We start from the raw sequence: 18762 nt of genomic DNA, 5'->3' as shown, positions 1-18762 counted from the left end.
GGGCGCCGCAGCATAAATGGCTGCCCACTGCTCCGGGTGTGTGCTCACAGTGTGTGTGTGTGTTCACTGCTCTGTGTGTGTGCATTTCGGATGGGTTAAATGCAGAGCACAAATTCTGAGTATGGGTCACCATACTTGGCTGAATGTCACTTCACTCACTCACGTCACAATCTAATCTAATCTACGATGGAAGTATTTATGGGCAATTATTTGAGTGTGTGTGTGTTTGCTTTAGTAATTACCATTACTCACATTGTTAACTTGTTAGTGGAATTGTGGGATCCTAAACAACTCTCTCTCTCTCTCTCTCTAGGGATATATAAATATGTGTGTGTGTGTGTGTGTGTGTGTTTGTATGTATATTTACAATCTTCAAATAGAATCAGAAACTGATAAGATTGAAAGTGTACTCAGTGACAAACATAACCAATATTTTTCCCCCACATAACACGAACCACAGGCAGATCTCCGTTGTTTATCTTTCTTTAATGATTTTATATGAAAGGCAGGAAATGGCAGGAAACCCGTCCCTGTGCTCCTGAACCAACAGAAGCAGAGAGACGGAGATGTCCCCCCCCCCCCCCTCCCATCACATGTGGATGGCCGTGGTGCATCTGGACTTTAGACTGGTGAGTAATGAGAACTGAAGAGTAATCTCTGGGCCGTTTCTTTATGAAGAAGTGGGGAAAGGTTCAACTGATTTTTCTGCTTTTATTCAGACAGGACGCTCTGAGACATCAGTCACTCAGATGAACCCGTGTAGATGACGTCTCTTAGAGGATTGTTTCATACAAGACCAAAGTTAAGGGTAGATCGAGTCCAGGTTTAGTTAACTTATCACTTGTAGATCAGTATAGGTTTATAGCTGAGAGAGTGAGCTGGTCAGGTGTGATGGGAGAAACATGTCTGCTGCTCTAGAGGAATACTGTGGCTCCGTCTTCTGGGTATGTTTCATCAGCTTCAGTTTACAGAGCTTCTCATGTTCATGCTTACGTTTCTGACTGATAATACAGTGAGATTTCACTATTTACCACAGTACAACACACTAAAGGGATATGGTAGGATTCATATTCACAAACAGAGACCAAATTATATTTTATGTAATAGTCGCTCAGAGTTAAAATATATTCCAGCTGGACAAGTTATGATGAGACCATGCTTTGTTTCCTAATGATTATAGAGTTAACTGTTTTTTTGTTGTTGTTGTTTTTTAATGATTATTTTGTAAAAAAAAAAAAATTCTTATCTCCATTTACAATTGGTTCTGAGCATTATCGAGATATGGATTTGTTATAAAATATTTTCAGAAATTCTAAATAAATTAAAGCTCAGGTGAAATAACTGTAGATTTTAATGAAGGTGGTTTTATTACAAATATATTCATATTTAAGGTACTGAACTGTATTACTGGAAGTGGACTAAGCTTAAAAATATAGCTGTGTAAAACTGTGACGTAAACAAAGAATTAAATAATGCATTTAAAAACAAAGACCAAGAAAGAAAGAAGAATCCAGTCTTGCTGAAATAAAACTCCATTTGATTCAGTTTTAGCAAACATTTCAACTTTGTCAAACAGTTCTGGGGTTATTATATTTTATAACCGTATTAGACACGCAGTGCTCAAAGATGTTTACCCAACTTCTTTAATATTATTCTTAATGATCAAAAGATAAATGTCAAATATGAGTGACACCCAAAAATGGGATGAAATCACAAAGGACAAAAACACAAGCATTAAAACATTAAAACACGATGTCCGCTGGAATGAAAGGTTTGAGTAGATGAATGAAATAGGTAACTTCTGGAGAAAAGTTCATAGTGTTGTATTTTGATAGTGATGAAATGACTTCAGTCATTCATTGTTTAGCGTGTGTCTATGTGTTACTGTAATCTATGTAACTATTAACAGTCTGTGTGTGTGTGTGTGTGTGTGTGTGTCAGAATGCCTCGTCCCTGCAGCGTCCGGACCCAGATCTGTCGATATGTGTGGAGCAAACGCTGCTGGTGTGGTTTCCGTTAGCTTTCCTGTGGCTTTGTGCTCCGTGGCACTTTGCTAATCTCTGTAAGAAATCAGCTAAAGCTCCGCTCTCTAAACTCTACGTCTGCAAACAGGTGAAGTTATAATTCAATAACAGTCTTTGTCTGAATGATTGGCGGTCTCTTACCCTAGCCGTGCTCTTGTTGTGTAAAGGTTGTGGCTGGCCTGCTGTTTCTGACAGCCATAGCAGAGCTGGCTCTCACTCTCGGAGAGGATTATGGGCCGTCGAGTGATTCCTCAGCTCAGAAACATCCAGCCGTGCTCTACACCAATCCAGTTCTGTTCGCCGTCTCATGGGTAACGCTCGCACATCTTCATTAATAAAGCGTGTAGGGTTGAGATGACTCCGTATGTGCTGATGTGTTTGTGTAGATGGTTGTGATGCTGTGTCAGGAGTGTGTGCGGCGCAGGCCGAGAGCGGTGGACTCTGGGAGTCTGTTCGTGTTCTGGCTGCTTCTGGAGGTGTGTGCCGTCTTCCAGTTCCAGACCTTACTGAGAGATGCACTGAACAAGGTACTGAACGTTTGTGTCTCCATCTCTCACTCACTCAGCAGTGGATTGCATTGAATTATATGTTTGGATCATTTCAGTCTCATCTTAGAAGAGATATACAGTTTAAACTAACTTGACTTGATTATGCATTAAGAATGTCATGAATGAGCAATGACTGATTGTATATCTGTGAATTAATATTGACCAAGGCTATAAAGCAATGCTGTGTATTATTAGTGCATGCCCCAATGTGCCAATAATGGATGAACTAATGTAAGTTACTGTAGAGTGTTACTGAATGAATCATGTATTTGACATGTTTCTCCTGCAGGAAGACATCGCTGATCTTCCGCGCTTCTGCTTGTTCTACATCAGCTACGGACTGCAGCTGATCGCCTTGGTTTTATCAGCCATCGCTGACATTTCACCTGAGGTTAAACGCATTTCACACATGGTACGGAAAGCGTGTGAGAACTGTCACTTTAACATGCAGTGAATGCATATTTGTCCAGTTTACAGTGTACTCTCTCTAATTCATTGCAGAATCCTGAAGCCAGAGCAACCTTTCTCAGCAGAATTACCTTTAACTGGTTCAACAGGTGGATCTAAGTTTACTTCTGCTCGTCATTTGTCATTTTTATCGTCTGTTTTTCCTTCTCTTCACTGATGACTTTCAGCGTGACACTGTTGTGTCTGTCTAGAGTAATACTCTTGTGAATGGTGTTCCCCAGCATGGTAATCAAAGGCTATAAGAGGCCTCTGGTCCAGGAGGACATGTGGGATCTGAATGAGAAGGACTCCACTCAGGCCATCTGTCAGGAGTTTGAGGACACCGTGGCAAAAGAGCTGAAAAAAGCCCGCTGCAGCCTGCAGAAGAAACTAAATAAACTGAAGACTAAAAGTGATCTTCAGAACGGCTTGGCCAAAGGAATCAGTCAGGATGTTCTAGTTATGGTAAGCCAATCGCTTTCTGTAGTTGTTGAATGATTAGTGAATAAACATCCCTCAGCATTACTATATATATATATTTATATGTCTGTATGTCACTGAAAAAAGTGTGCTGAACTTACATGACTTAATCCTGTACATGAATCAATTAAATAATTAAATAACACAAACAAACCCACATAAATCTTTCCCACATAAATTCAGCATCATTAGTGAGTAAATTAATTAATCACCAAGTGATTTAATATGATTCCATGTCAGGATTTAATCAATAATTACAAATCAGCGTATCAGCGGATTGTTACTAAAGGTAAGTCAGTTTAATAATTGGGCATATTTTCACCTTAAACAAAACCTGAATTACCTATGATAATACAATTTTATCTTAAGATAAAACTAAAAACATGTTGTTGTGCAGTGTTTAATTTAGTTTACTTATTACAAATAAAGACAGCTTTAAAAGTTTAATATTTATTGCACTGTAAATTTCAGATTACTTGCTACCTTAGAAACCTAAAATATCTTGTAAATTTATTGCCTCAGAAAATCTAGTTAAGACTAGGGCTAGTTAGGCCCAGGCTCAGTATATTCAAGTTGACTCAGAAGCCAGATTTTTAGTCAAAGGCAACAAGTTTGCAAGGTTTTTTAAAGCAAAGTTAACAAAGTGAAATTAAGTGTGTTGGCTGTCTTTTTAAAATACTCTGCATCATGCTTTCTGTTACGTACTTAAAAAAAAAAAATATACTAAATAATGTTATTTTCTTTTAGACAAACTAAGCAGAAAGAATTTAAAACTGGAAACCCTTGGAAATTGCTCTTTCAATAAATGAAATGTTCGTTTCACTTTTTTTTGTGTTGTATGTAAATAAGATTTTTCAAATCTAAGGATCAAACACTGACAGATGCACTCACAATATTTGAATATCTAATTAGGAGGAGACGGGTAAGAAGAAAGAAAAGAAGAAGAAGGAAAAGGATTCTGAATCCGAGTATCCTAATTCCTGGCTGGTCCCCACCATCGCTAAAACCTTCAAAGGTGTGCTTCTAGAGTCGGCCTTCTTCAAACTGATTCAAGACCTTCTCTCATTCGCAAGCCCACAGCTTCTGAAGTAAGTGGCCTTCTTTTATTGTTTTATTCTTACTGATCTTCAGACTTGGACTTATAAAGAACATCATGTATTATTACCCTGTCAGTTCTTCACTTGATGTTTCAATGTGAGATGTGGTTTGTCCCAGGTTAATGATCTCCTTCACTCAGGACAAATCGAGTCATGCATGGACCGGTTACCTGTATGCCGTGCTGCTTATGGTGGTGGCTTTTTTACAGTCAGTTATTCTGCAACAGTATTTCCAGCGATGTTTTCTCCTGGGTATGAAAGTACGCACAGCTCTCATGGCTGCTGTTTATAAGAAGGTACAGTGATCTGTGTTTTTAGACATGATGTCCTAATCCCAGTGGATGATGTTGTGATGACTTGTTGCCTGCTGGTTCCTCTCAGGCATTAGTCGTGTCTAACGACTCTAGGAAAGAGTCGACCGCTGGAGAGATCGTCAACCTGATGTCAGCGGACGCCCAAAGATTTAACGACGTCACCAACTTCATCCATCTACTGTGGTCGTGTCCGCTGCAGATCGCTCTGGCCATTGCCTTCCTGTGGATCGAGTTGGGTCCGTCGGTGCTGGCCGGTTTGCTGGTCATGGTGCTGATGGTGCCCATCAACGGCTGGCTGGCCACCAAATCCAGGGGCTTCCAGGTGATTCACATGCTCTTTTAAAAGAGTTACAAAAAGAAATATAAAACACTGCTTCAATATCCACTAATGACAACGGGCTTCTTTTCAGATGGAAAACATGAAATTTAAAGACAAGCGCATGAAAATTATCAATGACATATTGAATGGAATAAAAGTAAGTGCACTCCTGTCACTCTCAGGTCACTGGGGTGGTGCCCTTTCAAAAGGTACACATTTGTACCTTATTTACCCCTAAAGGGTGAATTTTAGCACCTAAAGTGTACGTATGAGTACCTTCATGGCACATAGCATGCTTCAGATCATATTGAATTCAGTCAATCAGAATATTTGAAATCTTGGTTTGCAGACATCTCTGCTCATTTTCCACTTCTTTTTGTCACTGGTGTGGTAGGTTCTGAAGTATTACGCCTGGGAGTCATCTTTTGAGGCTCAGGTTCAGGGAATTCGAGAGAAGGAGCTGAAGGTGATGAGGAAGTTTGCCTACCTCTCATCAGTCTCCACCTTCATATTTTCATGTGCTCCAGCTATTGTGAGTATAACAGTGTTTTAGATTGATTTTCTATTGCACCAATGAATTTGTGAGTCAAAGGTATATCGATATCATATATATATATCATATCATATATCATATCATATATATCATATCATATTATATATCATATCATATTATATATAATATCATATCATACATCATATCATATATATCATATTATATTATATATCATATCATACATCATATCATACATCATATCATCTATCATATATCATATTATATATCATATCATACATCATATATTATATAATATATCATATCATATATCATATCATATATATCTTATATCATATCATATATATCATATCATACATCATATATCATATCATATATATCATATTATATTATATATCATAGTATATATCATATCATACATCATATCATACATCATATCATCTATCATATATCATATTATATATCATATCATATATCAAATCATCTATCATATATCATATCATACATCATATATTATATAATATATCATATCATATATCATATCATATATCTATCATATATCATATCATATATTATATCATCTATCATATATAATATCCTATATCATATATCATATCATATATATCATATCATATATCATATCATATACATCATATCATATATCATATCTTACATCATATATCATATCATATTATATATCATCTATCATATATAATATCCTATATCATATATATCATATCATATATCATATCATCTATCATCTATCATATCATATATTATATCATCTATCATATATAATATCCTATATCATATATCATATCATACATCATATATTATATCATATATCATATCATATTATATATCATCTATCATATATCATATCATACATTATATATTATATAATATATCATATCATATTATATATCATCTATCATATATCATATCATACATCATATCATCTATCATATATCATATCATACATCATATATTATATCATATATCATATCATATATCATATCATACATCATTTATTATATCATATATCATATCATATCATATTATATATCATCTATCATACATCATATCATACATCATATATTATATCATATACCATATCATATTATATATCATCTATCATATCATACATCATATCATCTATCATATATCATATCATACATCATATATTATATAATATATCATATCATACATCATATCATCTATCATATCATATATCATATATTATATAAAATATCATATCATACATCATATCATCTATCATATATCATATCATATATCATATGTCATGTCATGTTGTATCATATCGTCTGCAGGTGTCTCTGGCCACCTTCGCTGTGTTTGTGTCTGTGAGTCCTGATAACATCCTGGACGCAGGGAAAGCTTTTACCTCCATCTCACTCTTTAACATACTGCGCTTCCCCCTCGCCATGCTTCCACAGCTGATTTCCATCATGGTTCAGGTACCAGAAGAAATACATGCTATTAGATTTATACCGCAGCAAATATCATTAAAATATCATTGAACTAATTAGAAATCGGTACTCACTGTAATTTGTTTAGACAGCTGTGTCGAAGAAAAGACTCGAGAAATTTCTGAGTGGTGATGATCTGGACACAACGAGGATAACGCGTGAGGACAGCCACAGTAAGAAATCATAATCATTGTTATATCATTTCCTATAAGATTTATAGACAAACTTGAAAACAAGCTTCTAACTTTTGAAAAACTTCTATGAGATTTCAGATTGTTTAAGAATCTGGTCAATCACATTTTGACTCATTACTGTTTGCAGTAACAATGTACTTTTGAATAGTTACTTGTCATTTAACATACTTCAAGCTCACTTCAGAGTATAGTATTGAACCTGAAAGAGTGAACAGATGTTCTCATTTCCTGAATTAGGTGCCGCCGTGAGCATGACTGATGGCACTTATACCTGGGAAAGAGAGACAGATCCAGTTCTGAAAAAGTGAGGTTTGCCATGTTTCACTACAATATTACACTTTCATATGTGTACACTGTTACAGTGTACAACAGATGCAACTACAGCTGTTAGTATTACTGCTGTGTGTTTGCATGAGTGTATGTGCTCTATCTAAGCAATGATTATATTGTTCAGTGTCTCTCTGGACATTAAACCGGGTCGCCTGGTGGCAGTGGTCGGGGCTGTAGGGTCTGGAAAGACGTCACTGATATCTGCTCTGCTGGGAGAACTGCACAGCCTCAAGGGTCACATTAATATCAAAGTAATCACACAGGGAGTTTTTGAGCTCTGTCACTCTTATTTGCTGGCTGGACCGTTAGTTAGGTGTGTTTGCTCACGCATCTCGTCTTCTCTCAGGGGTCTGTAGCGTTCGTGCCGCAGCAGGCCTGGATTCAGAACGCCACTGTAATGGACAACATCCTGTTCGGCTCTAATCTGGATGAGAAGCGTTACCAGTCTGTGGTGGACGCGTGCGCACTCGGCCCAGACCTGGATCTTCTGCCTGGAAGAGATCAAACTGAGATCGGTGAGAAGGTAAAGTGTGTGACGTGTTGATGATAAAACAGTTTCTCTTTTATGTCACTAAAGAGCAGTGGATCCCAACCTGTCCTTGTAACCCTCCTTACATATAAGAAGACCTGAGAAAGGTGACCGTTAAGTTACAGTTTGCATATTCAGAAACCGATTAGACATGGGCATCTTATCAGAGGCGTGGAAAAAATGGCTGATTGCATTCCAGTACAGAAGAGATCAGGATTGGATCATGATTGCAGTGATTGATATGTTTCTGGCATGTTGTATGTTTTGCAACAGTTCTGTTAACCCTATAATTGAGGAAAACAACCATGTCGGAAGACGTATCCATGTACATATTCCACTGTGACAATGGCAAGATTCACCAGGCTCAGTTTGTGAAATAGTAGTTCATTGTACACAATTTTCATCAATAAATTTGCCACCAAAGAGTCCTGATCCCATTCCTTTTACTGAGAGACAGGACTAAATGCATTACTTCGTAGGTTGAGAACCTCTGCACAGTTAGCTTTAGACGATCATATCCTCATAAATATGAAATGCTTTTAAAATCCTCTTTTAAAACTTTTATGATTTTGACTATATTCATAAACACATATTAATGTAAACACACATTGATTTACCATTAAAACACCTATTGAGTTCTGTAAGTATTCACACAGAGGTTATACACATCAACAAGCACAGGTGAAAACAAAAATGTAATAGTCCTATGTATCAACCAAGAAGTGGTTGATTTTTTTTTGCGGATGTTTTTTATTTTCAATGTTATTAGCACAAGCTTAACCAATCATCAGAAGTATGTCATTTCCAAACTCTACAGGCTTGTCAGTGGATAAATTGTCTAGATTTCAGAAATGTTGCATAAATTTCATTGTTGATTATTAAAGTAGTATGATATAGCTTGTATATTGGCCCTATATCAGCTGTCAGCCACCCTGATGTCCAGATTAACACAAGCAGTACACATTTTGGACGTCTGACTCATCTGATCCAGCTCTTTGAGTGTCAAATGAGCTCAATTATTTGATTAGGAAGAGCTAATGTGCCTCCAGGATCATGTTTGGGAAACTCTTTCATGTTTCATATTCTGTTCCCCAGGGCATCAATCTGAGCGGAGGACAGAAACAGCGGGTGAGTCTGGCCAGGGCGGTCTACAGCTCCGCAGACGTCTATCTTCTGGATGACCCACTGTCCGCTGTAGACTCACATGTGGGGAAACATCTGTTTGAGAGGGTGATCGGACCCAAAGGACTGCTCAAAGACAAGGTGAGAGACTAATGTCCATATTCTGTCTACACTAAAAAGCTTAAAAGTGCTACCAATTGTATTTTCTATGGCACCTGACTGCCAGATTTTCTTCAGGCTGGCTTCTAAACTGATCTCTGATGAAAATACATTGCTCAATCACTTAATAAAGCTTGTTTTCTGTCTTGCCTAAATTGCTGCACTGCTGTTCTGTAACACATTGCTCTGTTTTGTCCTCGTCTCTTTCTGTAGACTCGTATCCTGGTGACTCATGGGATCAGCTTCCTGCCGTATGTAGATGAGATTGTGGTTTTGGTAAATGGGGTGGTGTCTGAGGTAGGATCATACGACGGCCTTCGAGCAAGTAAAGGAGCTTTCTATGAATTCCTGGAAATATACGGCAAAGAAGAAAGCAGCAACACTAATGCCAATAAAGGTTTGTCTCCCGTTCAACAATTGCATTTTCTTAAGAGCTTCAAATATTGTTCACTATATGAAAACAACAGTTGAGTTAATGAGCCAATAAACATGAAACCTATGGTGTTATTATTCATCTTGATTTCTCAAACGCTCCTTTGACCTCATGGCTTGGCTTTTGCTCTGAGATGTGGTTTCAGCTGTTCGAGACATGTGTGCCTTTCCAAATCATGTCCAATCAATGGAATTTGAAGGCTGCAATTCCATCATAAAGCAGCTAAATAGTGAAACTATTATTTATTTTTACAATACTATTGCACAATTAGTTTTATTTTTAATAAAGACAGCTCTTAAATTCACACAATAGCATTCACAAATCTGGTCACAAAATCCTCTACTGTAGATGATTGGTTGTGGGCAGTATGAATAGAAAACGCATGCATGGATCAACATTGTGAAGCTTCACTGGAAATAGTAGACCATTCGGGCACCTTTGGCACAATCTTTTCAATATACTTTGATCTCTAAAACATTACAGAGAATTAAAAAGAAAGCACACTGACATGTCTGCTATTATCAAAACATGCGGACAAGTCTCTTCACACATGAACTGTATTTGTTGTTCTCACTGTTCGAAAAGCATCAGCTCAGGAGTCAGACTTTGAGCAGATTGAGATGCTGCCCGAGGGTTTGGAGCCACAGGCTGATGGCTCTCCTGAGGACATTGTCTCAAGCACACTAAAGAGAGAAAACAGCTTGCGCCACAGCCAGCGGCACAGCAAACTAAATGGAAGGTAAACTCAACACACCATAGAGTAGTATTCCTGGTGTCAGAAGAACACTTCTCTCAGATATAACCGAACGTTACCCCAGCTGAACAAGTGTTGTCATGATCCTCACACATGCTACTGAAATGAGCAACAACAGTCTTCATTGCAGGAGTGCATTTTTTATTTTTTGACTTTAGTGTGAGATTGAGGAAAAACAGCTCTGTTCGATCCAAGAAAGACTCTGGAGATAAGAAGGGACAGCGACTGATTGAGAAAGAAACAATGGAGACAGGAAGGGTACATAAACTTAACTAAATGCAGATTTGACATTCCATGGTTTGTTATCCATTCTTCCTCAACTAACTTTGTGCAAATGATTTTTTGATCCATGTGCCAGGTGAAATTCTCAGTGTATCTTCAGTATCTGAGGTCTATGGGCTGGTGTTTAATCACCTGGAGTTTCCTGTTCTACTTCATCCAGAATGTGGCCATCATTGGTCAAAACCTGTGGCTCAGTGACTGGACTGAGGACTCTGTTAAATATTTCAACACAACCTACCCAAATCATATTAGAGACACGAGAATAGGTGTCTTCGGAGCACTGGGATTGGCACAAGGTATGAGCAGAAAGAGGTTTAATAAACACTGGTACGAAAAGAATGAAATGGAGGACAGCCTTATATATATATAAAAGTGTTTATAGCTGCAAGCAGTAATGATGGGTTGACGAGTGGGTCTAAAAAAACATTTAGGAGTACTGTTTCAAAGTGCTATAAGCTTGGGATACTGTGACCATCAAACACAATAGCCACTGTGAATAACCATCGAGCTCTAACCCAATCAATGCACACAGATGTGAGTTAGGATCTAAACTCTCCCTGTTTCCTTTTTAATTTGTAATGGTATGTCTTTCTCTGCCAGGTTTTTTGGTGTTTTTAGGCACTATACTCCTAGCTGATGGATCCATTTCTGCATCCAGGACCCTCCACACAAATCTGCTGTCTAACATTCTGAAAGTACCCATGGTGTTCTTCGATACCACACCTTCAGGACGAATAGTCAATCGTTTTGCTAAGGTATAGATGGGCCTGATTAAACACTGAACCTGTAGCCTATAATTAGTAGATTATTGTGCAGTATGAAATATGGTCCACAAATAAATAAGATTAAATTCACTGCTCAAAAAACAGCATATACTGGTTAGGTATGTTTTGATGCTGGTTTATGCTGGTCCTTTGCTAACACATGACTGCCTTAAACCAGCAAAGGACCAGCATCCCAGCGTCAAAACATGCGTAACCAGCATATGCTGTTTTTTTTTTCAGCAAGGTTTTTATTTTTAGGATGATTATTATACTTTATCTGTAAATATCCTATTATATTTTTCGATTGGGCTTATATTTAGGATATATTTACGGTGGATGAGATGATCCCGATGTCCTTCAGATCCTGGATTCTCTGTCTTCTGGGAGTTCTAGGGACATTGTTCGTTATCTGTCTGGCGACTCCAATCTTCACCGCAGTTGTTGTACCAATGGCTGTTGTCTACTACTTTGTCCAGGTAACACAGCTAGAAAGAGTACTCAGTGTGGACACTAGGTTTTCAAAACTTTGCAACAAGTTTCTCCTACATGTAGTACTAAATTAAAATCAGCCATTTAAGTGAATGAATTCAAATGTTCCCTGCTATTGTGAAGTAATGTGCTTCCTGTGTTTTAGAGGTTCTATGTCGCTACCTCCCGGCAGCTCAGACGACTGGACTCTGTATCTCGATCTCCCATATACTCCCACTTTGGAGAAACGGTATCAGGCATCTCTGTGATAAGGGCATATGGGCACCAGCAACGTTTCCTAAAGCAAAACGAGGACACCATTGACCAGAATCTCAAAAGTGTCTATCCTTGGATTGTTTCTAATAGGTCAGAATTGGTACTCTATATCACGTTTTTTGTCAAGAGATAAATGGTCACATTTTATTTGAATGTCTAGTTCTCGGTATTAACAAACCATTAACTGATTTGCTGCTTATTAATAGTTAATGAGGTTGTGTTTGGTTGAGGTATTGGGTAGGATTAGGGATGTAGAATAAATGCTTTAAACAGCCAAAAGGTTAATAATAGGCATGATAATAAGCAACTAGTTAATAGTGAGAATTGGTCCAAAAGCTAAAGTGTGTTAGCAGATAAATCTGTTGTTGGGTTTCAGGTGGTTGGCCATGCGTTTGGAGTCCCTGGGCAATCTGGTGGTGTTTTTCTCAGCTTTGTTTGCGGTGATCTCTCGTGACTCTTTGAACAGTGGACTGGTTGGACTGTCCATCTCATACGCCTTAAATGTGAGTTTTTGATTCTGATGTACTTGTGCGAGTCAGTCAAATAACCTCAAGTGTGTTAAGTAACACAGCGTGCCACTGCTGATGTTCTTATTAGGTGACTCAGACTCTGAACTGGCTTGTGAGAATGACATCAGAACTGGAGACCAACATTGTTGCTGTGGAAAGAGTGAGAGAATACGCAGAGATCAAAAATGAGGTGTGACTTTTTTTTTTGACTGTAGACAAGCCTAAAACTGCATTGGGCTTGATAAAAAAAACAATACTGCTCACCACACAAGTCAAACCTTCCAATGGATTTTTTCCTCACTAATTCAAGATTCAAGATTTTTATTCGTCACATACAAAATTATATAGAGCATATATAACCAGCAGTGAAATGTGAGTCAGGTCCGCTCCATGGACAGTGCAATTATTAAAGAAAACAACACAGATGAAAATATACATAAATATAGCTATGAAAGAATGAAATAAAAGTAAACAATAAAAATAATAAAATATAAAAAAGATGTATATTGTAGAATTAAATATAGAACGCAAAATAATGTGCATGAAAGTAAACTGTAGTCTTAAATATTAAGATACACAGGAATGTACAAGAGGCAAATGTGCAAACAGGTGATTATTAATACAAATTATTAATGGATTCAATTTTAAAACCTCCAGATCCAAAACATTTGGGACATTTTGTACAATGCAATAAAAAAAAATAAAAAAAATCTGTGACTTGTTAATTCTCTTTAGCCTTTATTTAATTGACAAAGGTAACATCAACTGTCCTTTTAATTACAATGTTTAATCGTTTTAAAATGTGACCCTGCAGCACAAAAGCAGTCTGAAGTCTCTGGGGTGTATTTGTAGCTATAGCCAAAAATACATAGTATGGGTCACAATTATAGATGTTTCTTTTATGTCAAAAATCATTAGGATATTAAATCATGTTCCATTAAGATATTTTGTGAATTTCCTACCATATATATATATATATATATATATATCAAAACTTAATTTTGGATTAGTAATATGTATTGCTAAGAGCTTCATTTGGACAATTTAAAAAGCGATTTTCTCAATATTTTAATTTTTTTGCACCCTCAGATTCCTGATTTTCAAATAGTTGTATCTCGGGCAAATACTTTCAGATCCTTATAAACCATACATAAAATAAAAATAAAAGTTAAAGGTATTCTTGATTTCACTGCATTTAACAAAAGGTCCCAACTTTTTTTTGATGGGCTGGTTCAGGTGTGTTTAATTAAGGTTGAAGGACAGTGATCCTGCCGTCTGGTTCCTGTGGCTCAGTGGTAGAGCATTGTGTTAGAAGTCCAACAGGTCGTGGGTTCAATTCCCAGGGAATACACATAGTGGTTAGAAAAATAAATAATAATAATGATATCCTAAATGCGCACTGTAAGTGATTTTAGATAATAGCTTCTGCTAAATGCATAAATGTAAATAAATTTAAGGGAATGTTTGCACAAACTCACTTCACCAGTTTTATCACATTTGAACAGATCCATGTGAAATCCAGTGATTTCCAGTTTTAGTCTAATAATACGTGTGTCTCCAGGCTGCATGGATCTCCAGTAATCGTCCTCCAGAGGACTGGCCCACAGCTGGGAATATTCATTTTGAAAACTACAAAGTTCGATACAGGCCTGAACTGGAGCTCATTCTGCATGGAATCACATGCGATATTCAAAGCACTGAGAAGGTGAGGAGACATACCTGATTCATAAATTATCATGATTTTTTCTTTGAAATATTGAACATGCCACTTGATTTCCCCCAGATTGGCATTGTTGGTCGAACAGGTGCAGGCAAATCCAGTCTGACCAACTGTTTGTTTCGCATTATTGAAGCTAGTGAAGGTCAAATCCTCATTGATGGGATTGACATCTCCACCCTGGGGCTTCATGATCTCAGGAGCAGACTTACCATCATTCCACAGGTGCGTGAAGTACACAACATACATTCACATCCACCAAAGGATTGCCAAGTAGCACAGTTGTTACCAAAGGTTTGAGAAGTTGGAAGTTGAAATATTTCTCACTCACATATTTAAGAAAAAGTGGGTGAGGCCTGGCTGAGCTGTGCTAGAGAAGACAAAGAACAAGAGTTGCTTTAGTGGCAGTCACAACACCCTCTGCAAGCTACATTTCACATTACAGAAGGAAGGGCTTAATTGAAACACAAACTAAACGGGCACGTGAGACCGACGAGAAAGAGAGGTGCTGCAATAATGTAAAATACATGAAACATGATGTGTTTATGGAACAATCGAGCATGAAAACCTATTCTAGCACACCCCAAAAACCAAATCAAGACTTCATAAGAGGGCGTAATGGGACCCGTTTAATGGAACGTAGCATCTGAGAGTGAAAAGGAATAAATGAATGCTTTCTAACAGGACCCGGTCCTCTTCTCTGGGACTCTGCGGATGAACCTGGACCCTTTCCAGACGTTTAGTGACGAGGAGATCTGGAGCGTTCTGGAGCTGGCTCATCTCAAAGACTATGTGAGGGGTCTGCCAACAGGACTTCAACACGAGGTCTCCGAGGGGGGAGAGAATCTGAGGTCTGGGGAACATGATCATCTTCAGTTGATGCTGATTTGAATATATATAGTACACACTAGCGTGTGTTGGGATGCATTAACATTGTGCTGATTAAGTTTGTTTAGACTCTAGCATTATTCTATGATAATGAGAGTCAGCTAATCTTTATATCGTGGATACAGAATGTCCTGCAGATGCGTTGTTGTTTTAATTTCCGGATGCATGTTAGTTTCTAATGTTTACATGTTAACGGTTCTCTGACAGTGTCGGTCAGAGGCAGCTGCTGTGTCTCGCCCGGGCCTTGCTCAGGAAATCCCGTATCCTGATCCTGGATGAAGCCACCGCCGCCGTGGATCTGGAGACAGACGATCTCATCCAGAACACCATCCGCACTGAGTTTTCCCACTGCACCGTGCTCACCATCGCACACAGGCTCAACACCATTCTGGACAGTTCACGGTGAGCAGCCTTCAAGACGAGTCCTCTCTCTGTTTCTAGAGCTCGAGTCAAAGCAGCTGTACAGAGATAGAGCAGGAATACTGTATTAAACTGAATAGGATTCTCACTTGCAGCTCCATTTATCACTCCACTCAAAATACCTTCGTACATTTGATGGTAAATCCGCAGTCAAAAACAATGTGGCAAGAAATTAAAAACTCAGCCAGTTGACTTAGACTACTCTTAATCATCACCATGATTTCAATGTACAGTACTAGTCCCAGTTAAATTTATATTTAGAAATGTGTCATTGGAAGACACTCCTTTTAAAATGTTGAAAGTTAATTATTGTGCTAAAATTGATTAAATACAGTTATAAGTTAATACACAGTGATGAAGTATTTTTCAGTAAACATTGCTTTAAAAATCAAGAGAGTCAGTAATACAGTGAAGAAGATAGGAACACAATCAGATCTTAAGGCCAGTGCTGTAAATATCATACATATGCATATTTTATTATATAAGGAATATGCTAAAAAAAACACATTTTAGTCTGAGTCACAAAAAATGGAGGCATACAGCTGGAAATTGTAGTGACCTTTCTTCTGTTTTGTGTTTTGTAGGGTGCTGGTCCTGGACTCTGGTAAGATCGTGGAGTTTGATTCACCCAGTGTACTGCTTAATGACAAACAGGGACATTTCTACGCAATGGCTAAGGATGCTGGGATCAGAGGAGGGGAAACGAGTGAACCTACAGATATATCTACTGACCTATGATGCTTCACCTTTTCTATTTGTCTTTTAAAACTTTACTAGCCTCGAGGAACAAAATATTAAAATATTAAGCAATTATATTATTATTCTCTATAATCCTGTTACTTCTTGTTGATGTGTTGACATGGATTTTATATGTTGTGGCAATAAAGTTTATTAAATTGTGCATTTTATGTATGCCTCTGTATTTCAAGAAGATATGATAAGAGAATCTAAAGGGAATATAGAAGTTAGAGAATTACATATTCTTGGTGCTAACAACTCACAACAACAACAACAACAACAAAAAGATATATAAACGGGTTATTCCACCATTTTGTATTTTTCTAGTGCTCAAATAAATCACTTATTTGATGGCTAAGTTTCTGTCTAGTGTTTTATAATAAAAAAAAACTATGCAGTATGTTTACTGACTAAATAGTTTGTAGAAGCCTTCAATACAGTTGGTAAATATTTGTTATATTTGGGGGGGTGGGGGTGTAGACATAGTCTCAGAAAAATATTTTCGACTTCCGGCATGCAGTTGAGTGAGTGAGGCGCGCCCGGGAGTTGCTCCGTAAATTTTATTTCTTTTCAATAGTAAACGGGAACATTACATATTCATAATAATTTAAGACGGCGTATACAACGCTGGAGAGCATTTGATTGTGTGCTGTAGCCTGTTATTTCCGTTGCTATGCCTAAATCTAAACGTGCTTCTCCCGCTCCCGATGAAGCTGACGAAGGTTTGTGTGTTGTATTATGGGTGATGTTTCTTCTACTTATGTACATGGGTGGGTTTTTACTTTTCTTCTTCTTTAATCCACCTTCTTCTTTTCTTACCAGTCATTTCATATTTGTCAAGACGAAAGCCGTATTCATGTTTTCTTCATTTATATATTTTTGTGGTTGCTATTATAACCAATGACCACTAGGTTAAGCAAGGCTCAGTCTGGGGATTCATGTGTAACTTTTACCAGTTGGAATGTCAAAGGTTTAAACAATGCAATTAAACTTAACAAGGTCTTATCACATTTAGAACATTTAAATACTCATATTGGTTTTTTGCAAGAGACCCACTTAAAAAACCCAGATCATGCCAGACTTTGTAAGAAATGGATTGGTCAAGTATTTCAATCTAAATTTCTCAGTTAATCTAGAGGGGTGGCAATTATTATCATTAAATGTATACCATTTTCTCCCTCAAAAACTTTAGTTGATTCCGGTGGTAGATATATTATTGTTTCAGGCCTTCTTTATGGTTTAACAGTGACTCTTGCAAATATATACGCACCAAATTATGATGATGAAAATTTTATCCAGAAAATATTTTCTTTACTCCCCGACTTAAACTCACACTATCTCATTATGGGAGGTGATTTTAATTGTTCTCTGAACCCTTCTCTAGATCGTTCATCTACTAAATCTACCCACCCCTCTAAAATGGCAATTATGTTCCAATCGCTTTTGACAACTTGTGGTCAGGCAGATGGATGGCGTTTTTTATATCCCACAGCACGACAATACTCCTTTTTCTCTCATGTTCACCACAATTACTCCCGTATTGACTACTTTTTCATAGACAAGAAATTGCTGTCTAAAGTAAAGGCCTGTTCTTATGTCAGCATTGTTATATCTGATCATGCTCCACTTTTACTTTCTCTTCAGTTTCAGGATAAGATGTCGGGTTCTCGAAGTTGGAAATTTAATTCTTTACTGCTCTCTGATAAGGCTTTCTGTGATGCTGTAAAAAATCAATTAGATATATTTTTGGAGATAAACACCATCCCTGAGACCTCACCTTCCATAATTTGGGAATCTTTTAAAGCATATGCTCGGGGTCAAGTCATTTCATACTCAGCCTGTGTAAATAAACAAAGAAGGAAGAAGAATTATCTGTGGAGATAGCTCGGCTTGATTCAGCTTATGCAGCTTCTCCAGATCCTGAAATGTATAAAAAGAGACTCAAACTT

General features: G+C 37.5%; 1 protein-coding gene across 2 annotated transcripts; it reads left to right on the top strand.

The window, feature by feature from the left end:
• The first annotated feature begins 614 nt into the window (after positions 1–614).
• LOC132111010 (ATP-binding cassette sub-family C member 2-like) lies at positions 615–16983 on the top strand. Of its 2 annotated transcripts, XM_059518171.1 has the most exons (33): positions 615–629; positions 720–944; positions 1942–2112; positions 2192–2335; positions 2411–2551; positions 2862–2984; positions 3074–3129; positions 3262–3484; positions 4412–4587; positions 4715–4892; positions 4978–5232; positions 5321–5386; positions 5624–5761; positions 7072–7218; positions 7319–7403; positions 7662–7728; positions 7879–8005; positions 8101–8277; positions 9379–9546; positions 9778–9961; positions 10583–10736; positions 10910–11009; positions 11110–11329; positions 11634–11788; positions 12118–12273; positions 12432–12631; positions 12918–13044; positions 13139–13240; positions 14612–14755; positions 14834–14992; positions 15452–15618; positions 15863–16057; positions 16660–16983. In XM_059518171.1, exons 2-33 carry the CDS (start codon positions 903–905, stop codon positions 16811–16813), a joined length of 4701 nt encoding a protein of 1566 aa, XP_059374154.1. In that variant the 5' UTR covers positions 615–629; positions 720–902; the 3' UTR covers positions 16814–16983. The 2 variants fall into 2 exon arrangements, with proteins under 2 accessions (XP_059374154.1, XP_059374153.1); XM_059518170.1 differs by lacking the exon at positions 615–629 and having other exon boundaries at positions 652–944.
• The last annotated feature ends 1779 nt before the right edge of the window (positions 16984–18762 follow it).

This window comes from Carassius carassius, chromosome 30, assembly GCF_963082965.1.
Source record: "Carassius carassius chromosome 30, fCarCar2.1, whole genome shotgun sequence".
In the NCBI taxonomy this organism is placed as follows: domain Eukaryota; kingdom Metazoa; phylum Chordata; class Actinopteri; order Cypriniformes; family Cyprinidae; genus Carassius; species Carassius carassius.
This window is presented reverse-complemented; position numbering and strand designations above follow the sequence as displayed.

What these genes read in the sequence shown, in the direction of transcription:
- LOC132111010 (XM_059518171.1), top strand. Translation starts at nt 903, where the DNA reads ATGTCTGCTGCTCTAGAGGAATACTGTGGCTCCGTCTTCTGG. An exon ending in TTCTGTTCGCCGTCTCATGG is followed by an intron (nt 2,336 to 2,410) that starts GTAACGCTCGCA and finishes GTGTTTGTGTAG; the next exon opens with ATGGTTGTGATGCTGTGTCA. An exon ending in AGGGTCACATTAATATCAAA is followed by an intron (nt 8,006 to 8,100) that starts GTAATCACACAG and finishes GTCTTCTCTCAG; the next exon opens with GGGTCTGTAGCGTTCGTGCC.